We start from the raw sequence: 17,169 nt of genomic DNA, 5'->3' as shown, positions 1-17,169 counted from the left end.
TTCTCTCTCCTTTTGCTACCTCTGTCACTTAGTCATTGCAAATATTTGTTTACTACAGTCTTTTTGATTTGATTATGAATCCCTGTGGGAACTATATCTTTTATCTATATCCCTAGTGTCTGACACAATATAAATCCTTAATAAGTATTTATTGAATGAATAAATGAATTGAGGAATCTTATCTTTCATATATTGGTTCTCAGTTATTTACTACCCTCCCTATCATAAAGGTGTCAAGTGTAAGAAGAAATTGTTCTAAGTTTGCTTCTTTAGGTAATAAGAGTAAGAGGAGTCTCTTTTCTAATTTGCGTATAAGTTTTTATAATATAAAACAAAATTTGAGTTTTTTTATTTCATGTAGAGCTGATTTTTCTGAGCTTCTCTCAGGCTGCTATAACAAAATACTATAGATTGAGTGGTTTAAATAATAGTTCTGGAGGCTGGGAAATCCAAGGTGAAGATGCCAGATTTAGTTTCATTCAAAGGCCCTGTTCCTACCTTACAGGTGACTGACCACCTTCACATGGCTGAGCATCCTCTGGCCTCTCTTCCTCTTTTTATAAGGTCACTAATCCAGTAATGGTCCCCACCCTCATGACTTAGTTACTCTCAGGGTGTCCCACATTCAAAACCATCATATTGGGGAATTAGGGCTTCAACACACGCATTTTGAGGGAAAGGAAACATTCCATTTGTAAGTATCCCTGCTCCCTCTTACTCTTGGTTCTAAAGAATTTTAAGATCCTGTCAATATCAAATGAATTTATATTTATTCTTTAAAGTTACGTTGAATAAATGGTATCCTCAAGGGGGTATTTTTTGAAATTGTCTGTGGTATACTCGGACATGTTTAAGTGAAGGCTTAGATTCATTGAGTAGACGGAATATAAAGTTCCAAGTAGTAACTGAGTGGAGGGGTAAATTACAGGCTGTTTTCTAGTACTGTATTAAGTGAAGGTTGTGCTGGTGGTTGACAGAGGTGATGGGGGTGGTGGTGAGAGGTGGGCAAAGTGAGTAAAGGGAGTGAAAATGTACAAACTTCCAGTTGTGAAATAAGTAAGTCCAGGGATGTAATATACATCATAGTGAGTACAGTTAGTACTGTACTGCATATTTAAAAGTTGCAAAGAGAATAAATCTTAAAAGTTCTTACTACGAGGAAAAAATTTGTAACTGTGTGTGATGGATGTTAACTAGACTTGTTATCTGATCATTATGCATATATACAAATATCCAAACATTTTATGGTATATCTTTAAAATAATATGGCTATATCTCAAGAAAGAATAATAAAGTAAATATTAAATCAGATAAAGCAAAAAAAACATTGAGGGCTGTGTTGTATCAGTCACACCATATTATGAGAAAACAACTGGCTTCCAATTTTATTAGAGATAGAAGCTTAGTGTTTATTTAAAAGCAGTGTATGTGGATCATAGAAAATTTAAGAAAATACATATAAATATAGAGAAGAAAATAGAAAACTCTGTGTCCTGTATATGATTATTTTACAGTGATACATGCCTTTCATCTACTTGTTTGTTATAAAATGGGATAGGATACATGTGTTTTTAATTTTTTCCCTGTCATTTAAATTGGCTTTCAAAACATGTTTATTTCATATTATTCTCTGAATGATATATATAATTGGTCCCCAGGGTTAGACTTGGAGGTGGCTTCATATTACTAAACTAAATACTCTTTAAGTATTCTTTACTAAGATTAATACTTGTAGTTTCTTTTAAAAATGTTAGTAAAATCTATTGGTCTTTAAGATTCTACCTTTGGTGTCATGTTTAGACATGTGAAGACTAGTATTTTGTGTTTTATTTATGGTATTTTAACAAATTTTTCAGTCTATCTGAAATTTATTAAGATGTACTGTATGAAGTTTGAGTATAATTTTAGAATAATTTTTTGGAGCTTGCAGTTTGTGTCAAGAACTTTGTCAGGAATAGAGGATCATATCACTGATCTATTTAGCACTGAGTTTCATGTTTTTTATGATAACCAAAGATCATTAATAATATGGTCAATAATAATGATTGCCAGCAGAAATATCAGTAACCTCAGATATGCAGATGACACCACCCTTATGGCAGAAAGTGAAGAAGAACTAAAGAGCCTCTTGATGAAAGTGAAAGAGGAGAGTGAAAAAGCTGGCTTAAAGCTCAGCATTCAGAAAACTAAGATCATGGCATCTGGTCCCATCACTTCACGGGAAATAGATGGGGAAACAGTGCAAACAGTGTCAGACTTAATTTTTGGGGGCTCCAGAATCACTGCTGATGATGATTGCAGCCATGAAATTAAAAGACGCTTACTCCTTGGAAGGAAGGTTATGACCAACCTAGATAGCATATTTAAAAGCAGAGACATTACTTTGCCAACAAAGGTCCGTCTAGTCAAGGCTATGGTTTTTCCAGTGGTCATGTATGGATGTGAGAGTTGGATGGTGAAGAAAGCTGAGCGCCAAAGAATGGATGCTTTTGAACTGTGGTGTTGGAGAAGACTCTTGAGAGTCCCTTGGACTGCAAGGAGATCCAACTAGTCCATCCTAAAGGAGATCGGTCCTGGGTGTTCGTTGGAAGGACTGATATTGAAGCTGAAACTCCAATACTTTGGCCACCTCATGCTAAGAGTTGACTCATTGGAAAAGACCCTAATGCTGGGAAGGATTGGGGGCAGGAGGAGGAAGGGACGACAGAGGATGAGATGGTTGGATGGCATCACTGACTCGATGGACATGGGTTTGGGTAGACTCCGGGAGTTGGTGATGGACAGGGAAGCCTGGCGTGCTGTGATTCATGAGGTCTCAAAGAGTTGGACACGACTGAGCGACTGAAATGAACTGAACTGAATAATGATTGATCAGAATTAGTGAACTAACTCTGAGAATCTGGTTCACTTACTATATTTTAACGTACCCCTAACTTTCTACATTTTTTCCCAGTCTAACTTACTCAGGAAAATGTTATAGACAAATGTTCTGTTTTGAAAGATTCCTTGTTTCATTGCTATTTGGTTTGTAATGAGAGCATACCTTGTACATTGTTAACTTACAAATGTTAAAAAATATATTATCTATATTTTTACTAATTTTGCAAATATACTTATTTTGGTCTTTCTAGAATCTGTGTTTGTGGATATCCTCGACAACATGTAAGAAAATACAAAGATATAAGTAGCAGGGTACCAGTTTCTTCAGGATTCATGGTGCAAATGTTAACAGGAATTTATTTTGCATTGTAAGTTTATTTCATATACAAAGTTAACCTTTGATCTCTTTGTAAAATTACAGTCTTATTTTATTGTTACTGTATTATAATCTCAATAAATGATCAGCATATTTTTGTGCAAATATGAATCAATATCCTGATAAGTTTTATTATTTAAAATAAATCTTTTAATATTCTAAAGAATTTGTAACCAACTAAAACACTTTGTCATCTTTAATTAAAGGACAGAATGAAAATTAGTGATACCTAAATATACTCCAGAGAAGGCAGTGGCATCCCACTCCAGTACTCTTGCCTGGAAAATCCCATGGACGGAGGAGCCTGGTAGGCTTCAGTCCATGGGATCACGAAGAGTCAGACACGACTGAGCGACTTCACTTTCACTTTTCACTTAACTGTATTGGAGAAGGAAATGGCAACCCACTCCAGTGTTCTTGCCTGGAAAATCCCAGGGACGGAGGAGCCCGGTAGGCTGCCGTCTTTGGGGTCGCACAGAGTCGGACATGACTGAAGCGACTTAGCAGTAGCAGCAGCAAATATACTCACAATTTCTTTCGTCATTACTTATTTTTATTTTTTCGCTGTAATTTCCAGATAGCATTTTTCCCTAATGAATGTCTTCTTTCCAGTTCCAGAAATTTTAATTATTGAAAAACATCTTAAAGTCTCTTTCATCACAAAGTTTATTATGAATGTGCTACTAATTTCTAAAATCAATGATATCTTGTTTGTTGCTTTAGGTGTTAATACTTTTCCTTGAACCCTATCTTTTACTTTATAATTCTCTTACTATGTATATTATATTCACTTGATACCCTAATTTGCCCCAGTAGATTATAAAATTCTTCCTTTTTTTTTCCCTTTTGGCCACACCACACAGCTTGTGGAACCTTAGTTCCCTGACCAGGAATCCAACCCACATCCCCTGCATTGGAGAAGCATGGAATCTTAACCCTTGGACTGCCAGGAAAGTCCTGATTATGAGCTTCTTAACTGTAGGAAGAATTGATGATCTTTGGACCAAATCTGATCTGCTCCCTTTAAAAAAAAAAAAGTTTTATTGAAATGCAGTGACATTCGTTTGTGTATTATCTGTGGCCGCTTTTGTGTTACAGTGACAGAGCTGACCCCATGAACCTGAAACATTTATTATCTGTCCTTTTAAGAAAAATTTTGTTGACTTGTGTTAGACCAGTAATATTGTTCCAAAGCTCTTGGATGTTCTGATCTAGTTTACTTTTTCTCTTTTTTGCTGTGTTTCTGATTGAGTAATTTCTGTTGATCTATCTTCATGTTCCTCGATTCTTTCCTTGACTGTGTTGAATCTACTAATAAGTGCACTGAGAGCATTCTTTATTTCTAGCCTTTTCACTTGGCTTTTTCTTATAGTTCCTGTCTTTGCTAAACTATCCATCTATTCATGCATGTTGCCCCTCTTTTCCAGAGAAGGCAATGGCACCCCACTCCAGTACTCTTGCCTGGAAAATCCCATGGACGGAGGAGCCTGGTACGCTGCAGTCCATGGGGTCGCAAAGAGTCGGACACGACTGAGCGACTTCGCTTTCACTTTTCACTTTCATGCATTGGAGAAGGAAATGGCAACCCACTCCAGTATTCTTGCCTGGAGAATCCCAGGGATGGGGGAGCCTGGTGGGCTGCCGTCTATGGGGTCGCACAGAGTCGGACACGACTGAAGCGACTTAGCAGCAGCAGCAGCCCCTCTTTTCCACTAGAGACTTTAATAGATTAATCTTAGTTATTTTATTTTCCCCAGTAACTGTAGCATTTGAATTTGGTTCTGTTGTTCTTTGTCTCTTGATAGTGGGTTTGTTTGCTTTTTGCTTTTTGTGTGCTTTGTAATATTTGACCATCATTTTGTTCACGAGTAGGACAGTAGAGACTGAGGTAAATATTATTTATGCCTAGAAATGGATATGTGTCTTTTCTAGTATACTAGTAGAGTTATTATAGACAGGAGTGAGCTGGGACTGGATTTCATTGTTGCTATGGTTATCTGTATTGCACCACCTACTTCAGATTCCTTTTATGTTACCTGGTACTTGCAGCTGGAGAGTTTCTCCTCAATATTCTTGCTCTATCCTCAGCTTTCAGCTTTCCCGGTGTGTCTGTACCTCAGAGAGGGTCTCTCTCCATGTTCTTGCTTCTCTAGCTGCTACTGCTGCTAAGTCGCTTCAGTCGTGTCCGACTCTGTGCGATCCCATAGACGGCAGCCCACCAGGCTCCGCCACCCCTGGGATTCTCCAGGCAAGAACACTGGAGTGGGTTGCCATTTCCTTCTCCAGTGCATGAAAGGGAAAAGTGAAAGTGAAGTCGCTCTGTCGTGTCCGACTCTCAGCGACCCCATGGACTGTAGCCTACCAGGCTCCTCCATCCATGGGATTTTCCAGGCAAGAGTACTGGAGTGGGGTGCCATTGCCTTCTCCTCTCCTCTAGCAGTAGAGTGCTATTGCATGTTTCTGGATATGTACTAGCCTGGTTCGGGGTGGTGGGGAGGAGGAAGTGGTATTTTCTGTTGTTCTGGTCTAGTCTCATTTCTAAGCAGGCCGTGTGTCCTTGCTTATCAGAGTAGGAGTTCCACAGTGGTCCTGACTCTCCCCTGAAGATAGTGGTTTTTTCTTTTTCTCCCCCTCACAGCCAGAGTTGGTCTTTGCCTCTGCCCTCGGGGTGAAATGGTTTGCTGGTCTTTCCCCAAAGGCTTTAAACTTTTGTTCTACTGAAAGGGTCTGGCTGGACCTTGGTGCCTTTTCTGCTGTGGTGGCCACTCTTTTCCTTCAGGCCTACACTGGTCCCCTGCTTTGTGCTTTAGCTTTTCTTATGAGTGCCTAAATGTGGTTTGTGGAGAAGAGCTAATGAGTGGGTATGAATCCCCTTGTATCTACTTTCAGAGTTTCTGTCCTCTTGTCTGGCCCACACCTGGCTTTTAGGAATTTGTTGAAAAGTTTAGCTGAATTTCTCTTACCCACCTGCATTGTGGCCTGACTCTCCTCAGGGACACTTGACTGCTGTTGAGTGTTGGGCTACTTGGTTACCCTGTGACCATAGCTCCTTGTTGCATTCATGAGAAGTTACGATTTTTTAGATTACTTGGCTTTATCTTGTGTTCAGTGTGGGAGCAATGCTCTTTCCATTTTTTAGGCCTCACTTGTACTCTTGATGTAATTCATACTCCTTTATTTTGTTATAATATGAGAAAGCCATTATTTCTCTGTCCATTCCATCATTGAGCCAATTTTTAGGAGTGGTTTGGCTATATCTTTGAAAGTTAATCCACAGACACTTTTTCCCCCAATATCTCTGTGATACATGTAGCATATATCATATACACTTCTAACTGACTATGTGAAGGCAAAGAAGTAACTACTTAGGATGCTGCAAGCCACAGTAGTTGTAGATTTTCATTAAAAACTGTGGGAGTTACAGAGTAATTTGACCATAAAGTGTTCTGAACATTATTCCAAGGTATATAATTTATTGTGTTCTGACTTGCTTTGAAAGCACAAAATGCTTTGAAATTGCCTAGCTTTTTGGGTACATGTTCTATAAATAGACATGTTCTTTAGAGAAGAAATATACATCTATAAAATTTTCTGTTAATAGACTTTCAGATATAATTGAAAGGAATTCAAAGATTTAAAAATACATTTTTAATGAGGGTAGAATGCTAAGAAGTGTGCTAATATGATCAATTATTTTCCTCATTAAAGATAAACAGTTTCTCATTATATCTTATTTAATTTATATAGAATTAATTTAAAATAATTATACTTTACTTAATTTTATAGTTACAATGGAGAATGGGATCTAGCTCAAAAAGCATTGGATGATATTATATACAGAGCCCAGCTAGAATTATATCCAGAGCCATTGTTGGTAGGTGCCTCACTTATTTATATAAATTTTGTAATTTAAAATTTCTCAGCTTAAAACTATAAGAAGCCATTTGTAGTGCATTAATACATTATTAATACTTAATGATTCATGCTCCTGTTGTAATAGAAAACTTTTATACTTGAAAAAGGTATATATAATTTGAAATTTTCATTAACTTAGCCTGATAGTCCTTTTCATATGTAAGAATATTCTCATTAACATGCTAGAGCTGCATTTATTAATTAGCATTAGGAAATATAATTTAATATTTTGGAATTTTGAATTTCATCACATATATTTTTAACTGTGAATTTTGTTCTTACTCCTTAATTTAGAGAATTTATGTATTATCTTATGATATATCTTGGAGGAGATAGTCTTTTTAAAAACCTGTTAAAATTTAGCATCTTGTTTTATCTGAATATAATAATACATCTATTCAATGACAATTTTAAACTATATTTTTCCTTCTTAGGTTGCCAATGCAATACAAGCTTCATTGCCTCACGGTGCCATGAGATCTAGTAAGGAAGGTACAAGGTGTATTCAAGTTGAGATCACACCAACTTCCTCTAGAATATCAAGAAATGCAGTAACCAGCATGTCAATAAGAGGTCATAGGTGGAAAAGACACGGTAAGAAATAAAACACTCTTCAGATTAGAGGATTGTTAGTGCTGTCCCCTTCTTCTCTGTACTTAAGGTGCTGTAACTTCTAAATTTAGTAAATAATATTATAGTGGCATGGAATAAAGAGCTGTTGGATCACCTTTAGCTTTTCATTTACTATCCATGAATGGCAGTCAGTAAGAAAACAGAGCCCCTTATGTTACATGTATGGATGAAAATTAATTTAAATGTTGAATTGGCTTTGAATTTTATTTCAACACAATAGGATGGTGGGAAATACATGTTTCAATTATCAATCCATTTTGGGTTTCTATTCACAACTGCTTGCAAATATTCCTTAACGTTCTTGACTTTTGAACTCTTTAGCAGGTATACTTGCATACAGGAATAGAACAACTAATATAGGGACTTAAACATATTCTTCTCAAAGTCTTAGTAAAGAATCCTATAGTATTGATCCAACTCTAGATATTTCTATATTCTGGAAGTTAATTTTCTTGTAAGATTATTTGTTTTGGTATTCCTTCTTGACTGCTTCATTTTATTCTTTAAAAATCCTACTGGAAGTTAATTTTATTTACCATGACCTTCTCAGTGCTTTCCATCACTCTACTTTCTCTTATACCTTATTTTTTATTTGATTTCTTGTTCTTTTTATAACCCTCTTCCTACCTAGAAGTTGTTGTAGTGGGTGAGCATCTGTGTAAGAAGATTACTGTCACCTTCCTAGAAGTTAACCACAGAATGGGAAACAAAAACGCAAGCGTATATGTATTGGTGTAAAACAAAATGCGCTCTCTGTTTTCTTCTTCCTACAAACTGCAATGAAAATGGTAGCTCCTTTAGTATGTTTGATAGTTCCAGTTGTCTCTATGATATCTATAGAGAAAATGCAAAAGTGCGATGATTGACTGTGAAATAGAAAGTTGATAGCAGTTGCCATTGTTCCTACTCAGGGAATCTAGAAGGCTGTATATCAAAAAAAAAAAAAAAGATGATGGAATTCTCCAACTTAACCAATGATCATCTTCAATCTTTTCTTTTTTAAAGTAGTGTGATAAATTCCTTAAAGTCCTTTAGGAAGGCACAGAAAAGTGGAAATATGTTAGCCATTATCAAGGCAAATTATGCTATTGTTTAAAATATAGGGTCTAAACATACCTCAGTTTCTTCAGTGAAATTTATGCTACAGTTTGACTATAATACAGATAGAAAGTCATTTAATTAGATATCACCATGTTACCCTAGAGGTCAGTTTTTTGTTTGGGCATTAATAGGTGAAAATAGGCACAGAGGCAATGAACCAGATTGTATGGGTCCATTGTGGCCATGATCACTCAAAAACTACCACTACAGGAAAAGCAAGGATGAATTTTAATTCCTTTTCCACTGTTGCTTCTTTCTATTTAGGTGGACATATTGGGAACTAGGGGGGAAAAATATAGGTCTTGTAGCTAAAAATGTGAAATATTGAAGTTTTAATGCTTAATTGTATTTGTATATACATACATGTGAAAGAGAAGATCTGCATATGTCTCCATAAATGCGTTTAATGAAATAAGATATGTACCCAGCAATAAAATAGAAACCATTTTTCAGAAATATTGTATAGCAGTAAATTACTAAAACAAGAAAAGGCTACTTGAATATATTGTATGCACTAGATTCTTACATATCTTCCAGATTTTATTTTGGCTACCACTTGAAGGGTTGGCACAGTGTCTTAAGGCTCCAGCCTCATAGGCTCCAGCCTTTCTCACTACATTTATTCAACCTTCACAACTCTAGCACTTGGGCAACTCCATTTATGATAACAAAAAAGTCAAGGATGAGGATTTAGAAGAGAATGCACTATGAAAAGCAAGTCAGATGCATGTAGCAGAAACAGAATGTAGCTTAGTCTTGTTGACCATTCATCTGCAGTGGGAATTCTTTTTATCCAGTGGACTCTAAAATATTCCTAGGCCAAGGTCCTTGTTTATCTCCACAGGTAGATTGCATTCTCCCTTTTTAGAGCAATCTTGGCTTTCCTTCCTAGAGCAGTATTTTTCATTGTTTTGCTGAATTGAAAGCTTTCCTGTTTTCCATCACCATGGTCCTGATTCCTATCCGAACACCTTATCATTGTTCTGGCTCTAGCTGACACTGGCTTCTTGTGGGGAAGATAGGTGTCTTTACTATAGTTCTTAAATATTAGGTGTCTTTACTATAGTTCTTAAATATGTAGATAATTCTCAATTTGTAAATGGATTTTTAAATTGAATGTGTTTATATAGATTATGTTTATTACATTCACATATGAATTATGTAAAAATTATAATGAATTTAATTTATACATTAATTTTTGCAGAAACAATGTTAAAGGGCTTGTGGATTCCAGGGTGATCCACAAAAGACTTACTGTCTCATAATGTTTCTAAAGCAAAGCACTGTAGAATGTAAGGTTAGTTTATGACTATGTGAAAACACATTCAGAGTTTGTTTGTTGGAACGCTAAATGTGTTTTGTGTTCCACCTGTATCACTATCATTCCCTTCCAACACCAACCCTCCCAGAAGGAAGGATTTCTTCTCAGACCCTGAACTGTATCACACAGTAGGAACATGGAATATGCAACTTTAACTCAGTGATAATGAGGGTTGGGGTAGAAGTGACATGAAACATGAACATTAAGGAATATTCTTTTTTTTTCTCCTTGCTTCTTCCCATGTTATTGCCAGTGCTGGGGAAGTAGAAAGCAGTTGTTCTTTTTCTTTTTTCTTTTCTTAGATCTCTTCCCTTTTTCTTCTTATTTTAAAAATGAGGTATAATTGACATGTAACATTAGTTTCAGGTGTACAGACAGCATCAATATATGGATACATTGTGAACTGATCAGTAAAGTAAATCTAGTTAATATGCATTTCCACACATAATTGCCTTTTTCCCCCCTCATAATGAGAACTTGTAAGATCTACTCTTTAAACAACTTTTAAAATACACCATACAGTATTATTATTAACGAATAATCACCATGCTATACATTACATCCCATGACTTACGTTTTTATAACTTGAAGTTTGTATATGTTGATCACTTTCACCCATTTCACCCACTACCATTTCCCACCTCTGTTCTCTGTATCCAGTTCAGAGTTTTTGTTTGTTTTTTAGATTTCACATATTAGGAAGCTCACATGGTATTTGTCTTTCTCTCTCTGACTTATTTCTTAGCATAATGCCCGTAAGGTCTATCCATGTTGTTGCAAATGACAGGAGTTCCTTCTTTTTTATGAATAAATAACTTATCACATTTTCATTATTTATTCATTTGTTGATGGATGTTTAGGTTGCTTCCATATTTATGTCTTTCTTTATTGCCTCTCTTCTTTTTTCTCCATTTTCCATCCTAGCTGGGGAAAAAAGGGGCAGGAGTAAATAAGGTTACTGAAGCGGTCAGTCAGAATTTTCTTTTTTTTTTTTTTTTGGCTTTTTTCCTTTACATCTCCCTATTTCATTAAGAAATATAGATAATTAAGCCATATAAACATATTTGTTTGTTTGCATAGCTGAGTCACCAAAAATTGCACATGCAAACAAATACAGTAAATTGGAGCACTTAATCACATATTTTCTTTTCTTATTTGTAACAAAAAAAAACTATCTTTACAGCCAAAACCAATTCATATTTTAGTATGAAATTAATTTTGAACAATTCATTTGCATTCAAAAATTTTTTCCTGAACTTTTTTTGAATGTATTTCAGTATTCTCTGAAGCTTCCCAGATCTGCCATTCTTTTGTTAAAGTTGAGAATTTATCTATAATTTATATATTAATGGAAAGCATTCTTTTGGAAGGCAAAAAATTACTTTAGCTTTAGCATTTCCACATATTTCAGAACATATATCCCTTGCCATGACCTTATTATTGTTGAATAACAACCTAAATTTCTAGAGTTATATTTTGGCAAGTTCAATTTTTAAATTATTATTGTTATTATTAATAGACTTTATTTTTTCAAGAGCAGTTTTAGGTTCACAACAAAATTGAGTGGAAAGTACAGGTACCTGTATACCCTCTGACCACTACCCTTTATCAACATTCTTTATCCTCCCAACAATCAACACCCCAAGCAAGAGAGATGTTGCAAGGCCCTGTCATTCAAATTTTGATGAGACAGTGATTAATGAGAATGATTTTTAAAGAAAAGTTAGTTTCTGCTGGTGTATTATTTTGTAGAGACATGTTTGACCATTGGCATCTTTGCCTGATTTTCCCCACTTTTCATTTAGTTTTTTTGATATTGTACTGATGAGGCATAACTTAATGTTGTGTTTTCAGACTTTTGAAATTCTGTGTATAAATTTTTGAGAAAGTTTTAATGAATTTATAATTCCATGTCAATACATATGTTTGGAAACTAAAATTATAATGTAGAATTGCTGCTTTGACTTTCAAGGGTTATAGTTTTATAACTAACAGCGTTATTTATATATATTATTAATTCTTTCAAACATACTGTGTTTCACTTCGTGTGTATTTTTTAAACCTATATTTTCAAGCCACCTACAGATTGAGGGCTATTTAGAAGTCATAATTTGAAAGTAAAATGCAATTAGAGAATGGTAATAATACAAAAAAGATTTTTAAAAGCATTAAGTAGGGTAAGAGAAGAATGTGAGTAGATTATGACCATTATGACCAAGAATCAAAATGAAAATTCCAGTAAGAAAGGTAAAACTTGAAATAATCAATTTTTTAAATTATAATAAAAATGCAATTTTATTTTATTAAATATTTATTACTTTTAAAAAACAAAGCTAAAAGAAAAGCAGAAGGTATTTCTTTATAATAATGCTTCTTGTCTATAGTTATTCTTAAATGTTGCTTCTAAAGCTGTTTTCATTATCTACCATTTCAGCTATGAGTCCTATTTCTTAAATCCCTGAATAATTCTCTACCATCTATACTTATTTATTTCCTTGTACTTTTCCATTCCTTCTTCTCTTCCAGAGCAAATTTAATTTTTTTTTTTTTTTGATCTGTTTCCCCACCACCACCACCATTATGACTCACTCTTCCACTTTTTAAAATGATCTACTTGGAACAATGCAATCAATGTTCCTCCTTTCTTTTAAAATGGTATTGAAATAACTATTCCATAGAAGTCCCCTAACTAAGTTATAGTTGCAAATAATGAGTACTTATAATTTTTGCCAGCTTGGTTATCTGTTAAAGTCTTATCTAGTGAAATCCTAATTCTTTATTACTTCCTACCGTTTTTTCCACTAGTGCATTTGTGAGATAAATGAGACAAGTCAGTGAAAAAGCATTTTGGTATGTTTTAAAACACTACATAAAGCCTGATTGTTTATTAATTAAAAACTATTTGCTGCATTTTATTAACTGCACAATAGTACTGTTATAAGCTTTTATTAGCAAGCTTGCTATTCTAGCTTGTGATTGATTAACTCTTTCATTGACTTTCCTCAATTTGAGACTAACATGTTGAGTTTGAGTATATCAGACAAAAAGTATGTGATACATATATGATACAATGTGTGATACATATGTGATATAATAGTAACAATCAGTTTAATGATATTTTTTAAATTTCTATAACCCTGAAGTTTAGTACTCTAACTCTATTATCTGACATTTATATCACCATTACAGAAATATATCACCATTACAGTAAGGACTTTTTAGAATGTTGTTTTAATACCTGCTGCCTGCATTCCAAATTTACATGTAAATAGAATATATTGAACTTATATTCTCATTTATGTACGATTACAGCTGTTTGCAACAAGTAAGTATAATAATAAAAGTGATATTTATAGTCTAGATTCTTTCAATTTTGCCGTACTTTTGGTCCTGGCACATGTTAAATGATTTATTTTTATAATATTGAATTTCATTATTTTGAGTTAGATCCAAGAGTATAAAGCTTTAGATAGTAAAAAAGAATTGAGGGACTTCCCTGGTGGTCCAATAGGTAAGACTTAACCTTCCAATGCAGGGGGTGCAGGTTCAAGCCCTGTTTAGGGAGCTAAGACTGCAAATGCCTTGTGGCCAAAAGAAATCCTCTAAAAGATAAAACAAAAGCAATACTGAAACAAATTCAATAAAGACTTTAAAAATGGTCCACATCAAAAAAACCTGAAAGAACTATATATATATTTAAGTCTTCTTAGTAATATCAAATCAGTACCCTGAGAATTATAGAGTATTTAGTTAATTATAAGGGATGTTTATGTGAAAAATGAAGCACAATACAGTTCACATAGATTGGATCTAAAGAAAGTAAAGTTTCATATTGTTATAGCTGCTTTATTGCATTTCCAGCATTAAGTTTCTATTTAAATGATGTTAAGGTATTTAAATGAGTTTAAGTTATTATGACAGAATTCAAAGATAACCTGTGATTATGTTTTTTTAAATGACCAAAAAAATGTGATTCATTTCAATTTGCTCAGCAGTTTAGTACTAACTTATTAGATGAGAAAAGAAATGGAACAATAGAAAAGATGCAGTTCATGTTGGAAAATAGTTTATTTAAAACCAATTATTTTTAAAACCTGGTTATTGATTTTTTAAATGTTAATAAATTTCTATTATATAATATATTGATAAAAGAGGGTAGTAATAACTTTCCAATGAACAAATCTGAATAATTACAAAAGGTATACTTTAGTTAAATATCTTTAAAAATTGTTTAAAACATTTAAGCTGGTCTTTCTAGATAGTGCAGAAGGTAAATGCCATAAATTTTGGAATGAAACATTTATTTTGTGACTCAAATTTTATGATTTTATGGGTAAATCATTTGGGGAAAAACAAAGTTGCTAATAATTACAAAAAATTTTGAAAAATGCAAATAACCAATTTAAAATGGTTCTTTTAAATTCAGAAGTAGCAAACTTTAAAGAATTGGCTATTGGAATTCTGCATTTGCAGTTAGATATTTACAATACTTATGTTTTTATTTTAAAAGTTGTTTAAAAGTTGTTTAAAAGTAATGTTTTTATTTTAAAAGTTGTTTATACTTATTAAAGAAATTTAGAAAAGAAATCATTTTGAGAAACTCCATTATTTTTAGATTCTAAAATGCTATTTGAGGAGCAAACTTTCCTTTCCTGATATAGATGATAAAACACTTGAACCAAAAATAAGCATTTCCTTCTGACCAAACTTAGCATTGCATGAATTTTAACCGACATTTTTTTATTCATGGAAGACAAAATAACATATTAGGAAATATTAGGTGATGAAAGGAAAAAGGACATATTAACCAGAGAACTGAAATACAATTGACATATGTGAAATTAGGCTTAAAGAGAAAGATAGTAGTCTTAGAATCCTGGCCAACTTTAGATGAAAACAAAAAATCTTAGTTTATTTCTAGATAAAATAAAGTAAAATAATTTTCTATACAGAGAAGCAGGGTATTTAAAATTATTGGTCTTATGAGACAGAAATGGTTGTTTGTAAATGATTATGTTCTACATTTTTTACTAAGGAGGCCTTATATAATTCTTGTTGTGGTTAGTTCAGTTCAGTACAGTCCCTCAGTCGTGTCCAACTCTTTGTGACCCCATGAATTGCAGCACGCCAGGCCTCTCTGTCCATCACCAACTCCCGGAGTCTACCCAAACCCATGTCCATTGAGTCAGTGATGCCATCCAACCATCTCATCCTCTGTCATCCCCTGTCATCCCCTTCTCCTCCTGCCCCCAATCCTACCCATCATTAGGGTCTTTTCCAATGAGTCAACTCTTCGCATGAGGTGGCCAAAGTATTGGAGTTTCAGCTACAACATCAGTCCTTCCAATGAACACCCAGGATTGATCTCTTTTAGGATGAATTGATTGGATCTCCTTGCAGTCCAAGGGACTCTCAAGAGTCTTCTCCAACACCACAGTTCAAAAGCATCAATTCTGCGGCACTCAGCTTTCTTTATAGTCCAACTCTCACATCCATACATGACCACTGGAGAAACCATAGCCTTGAGTAGATGGACTTTTGTTGGCAAAGTAATGTCTCTGCTTTTCAATATGCTATCTAGGTTGGCCATAACCTTCCTTCCAAGGAGTAAGAGTCTTTTAATTTCATGGCTGCAATCACCATCAGCAGTGATTTTGGAGCCCAAAAAAATAAAGTCTGACACTGTTTGCACTGTTTCCCCATCTATTTCCCATGAAATGATGGGACCAGATGCCATGATCTTAGTTTTCTGAATGTTGAGCTTTAAGCCAACTTTTTCACTCTCCTCTTTCACTTTCATCAAGAGGCTCTTTAGTTCTTCTTCACTTTCTGCCATAAGGGTGGTGTCATCTACATATCTGAGGTTATTGATATTTCTCCCGGCAATCTTGATTCCAGCTTGTGTTTCTTCCAGCCCAGCATTTCTCATGATATACTCTGCATATAAGTTAAATAAGCAGGGTGACAATATACAGCCTTGACAGACTCCTTTTCCTATTTGGAACCAGTCTGTTGTTCCATGTCCAGTTCTAACTGTTGCTTCCTGACCTGCATACAGGTTTCTCAAGAGACAGGTCAGATGGTCTGGTACTCCCATCTCTTTCAGAATTTTCCACAGTTTATTGTGATCCACACAGTCAAAGGCTTTGGCATAGTCAATAAAGCAGAAATAGATGTTTTTCTGAAACTCTCTTGCTTTTTCGATGATCCAGCGGATATTGGCAATTTGATCTCTGGTTCCTCTGCCTTTTCTAAAACCAGCTTGAACATCTGGAAGTTCAGGGTTCACGTATTGCTGAAGCCTGGCTTGGAGAATTTTGAGCATTACTTTACTAGCATGTGAGATGAGTGCAATTGTGTGGTAGTTTGAGCATTCTTTGGCATTGCCTTTCTTTGGGATCGGAACGAAAACTGACCTTTTCCAGTCCTGTGGCCACTACTGAGTTTTCCAAATTTGCTGGCATATCGAGTACAGCACTTTCACAGCATCACCTTTGAGGATTTGAAATAGCTCAACTGGAATTCCATCACCTCCACTAGTTTTGTTCGTAGTGATGCTTTCTAAGGCCCACTTGACTTCACATTCCAGGATGTCTGGCTCTAGGTGAGTGATCACACCATCGTGATTATCTGGGTCGTGAAGATCTTTTTTGTACAGTTCTTCTGTGTATTCTTGCCACCTCTTCTTAATATCTTCTGCTTCTGTTATGTCCATACCATTTCTGTCCTTTATCGAGCCTATCTTTGCATGAAATGTTCCTTTGGTAGCTCTAATTTTCTTGAAGAGATCTCTAGTCTTTCCCAATCTGTTGTTTTCCTCTATTTCTTCGCACTGATCACTGAGGAAGGCTTTCTTATCTCTCCTTGCTAGTCTTTGGAACTCTGCATTGAGATGGGAATATCTTTCCCTTTCTCCTTTGCTTTTCGCTTCTCTTCTCTTCCC

General features: G+C 34.8%; 1 protein-coding gene across 16 annotated transcripts in view; it reads left to right on the top strand.

Moving 5' to 3' along the window:
* HYCC1 (hyccin PI4KA lipid kinase complex subunit 1) overlaps positions 1-17,169 on the top strand; it is a 112,374-nt gene that overhangs the window by 62,590 nt on the left and 32,615 nt on the right. For all 16 annotated transcript variants that reach the window (XR_014067428.1, XR_014067430.1, XR_014067434.1 and 13 more), the window contains 3 exons: positions 3,132-3,248; positions 7,043-7,130; positions 7,606-7,765. Coding sequence is in view for 8 of the 16 variants with exons in the window: in XM_081536412.1 (XP_081392538.1) it covers positions 3,132-3,248; positions 7,043-7,130; positions 7,606-7,765 (365 nt within the window). In the remaining 8 variants the exon portion in view is untranslated. The remainder of the gene's footprint in view (positions 1-3,131; positions 3,249-7,042; positions 7,131-7,605; positions 7,766-17,169) is intronic.

Source organism: Giraffa tippelskirchi, chromosome 10, assembly GCF_054371585.1.
Source record: "Giraffa tippelskirchi isolate mGirTip1 chromosome 10, T2T-mGirTip1v1.2.pri, whole genome shotgun sequence".
NCBI lineage: Eukaryota > Metazoa > Chordata > Mammalia > Artiodactyla > Giraffidae > Giraffa > Giraffa tippelskirchi.
This window is presented reverse-complemented; position numbering and strand designations above follow the sequence as displayed.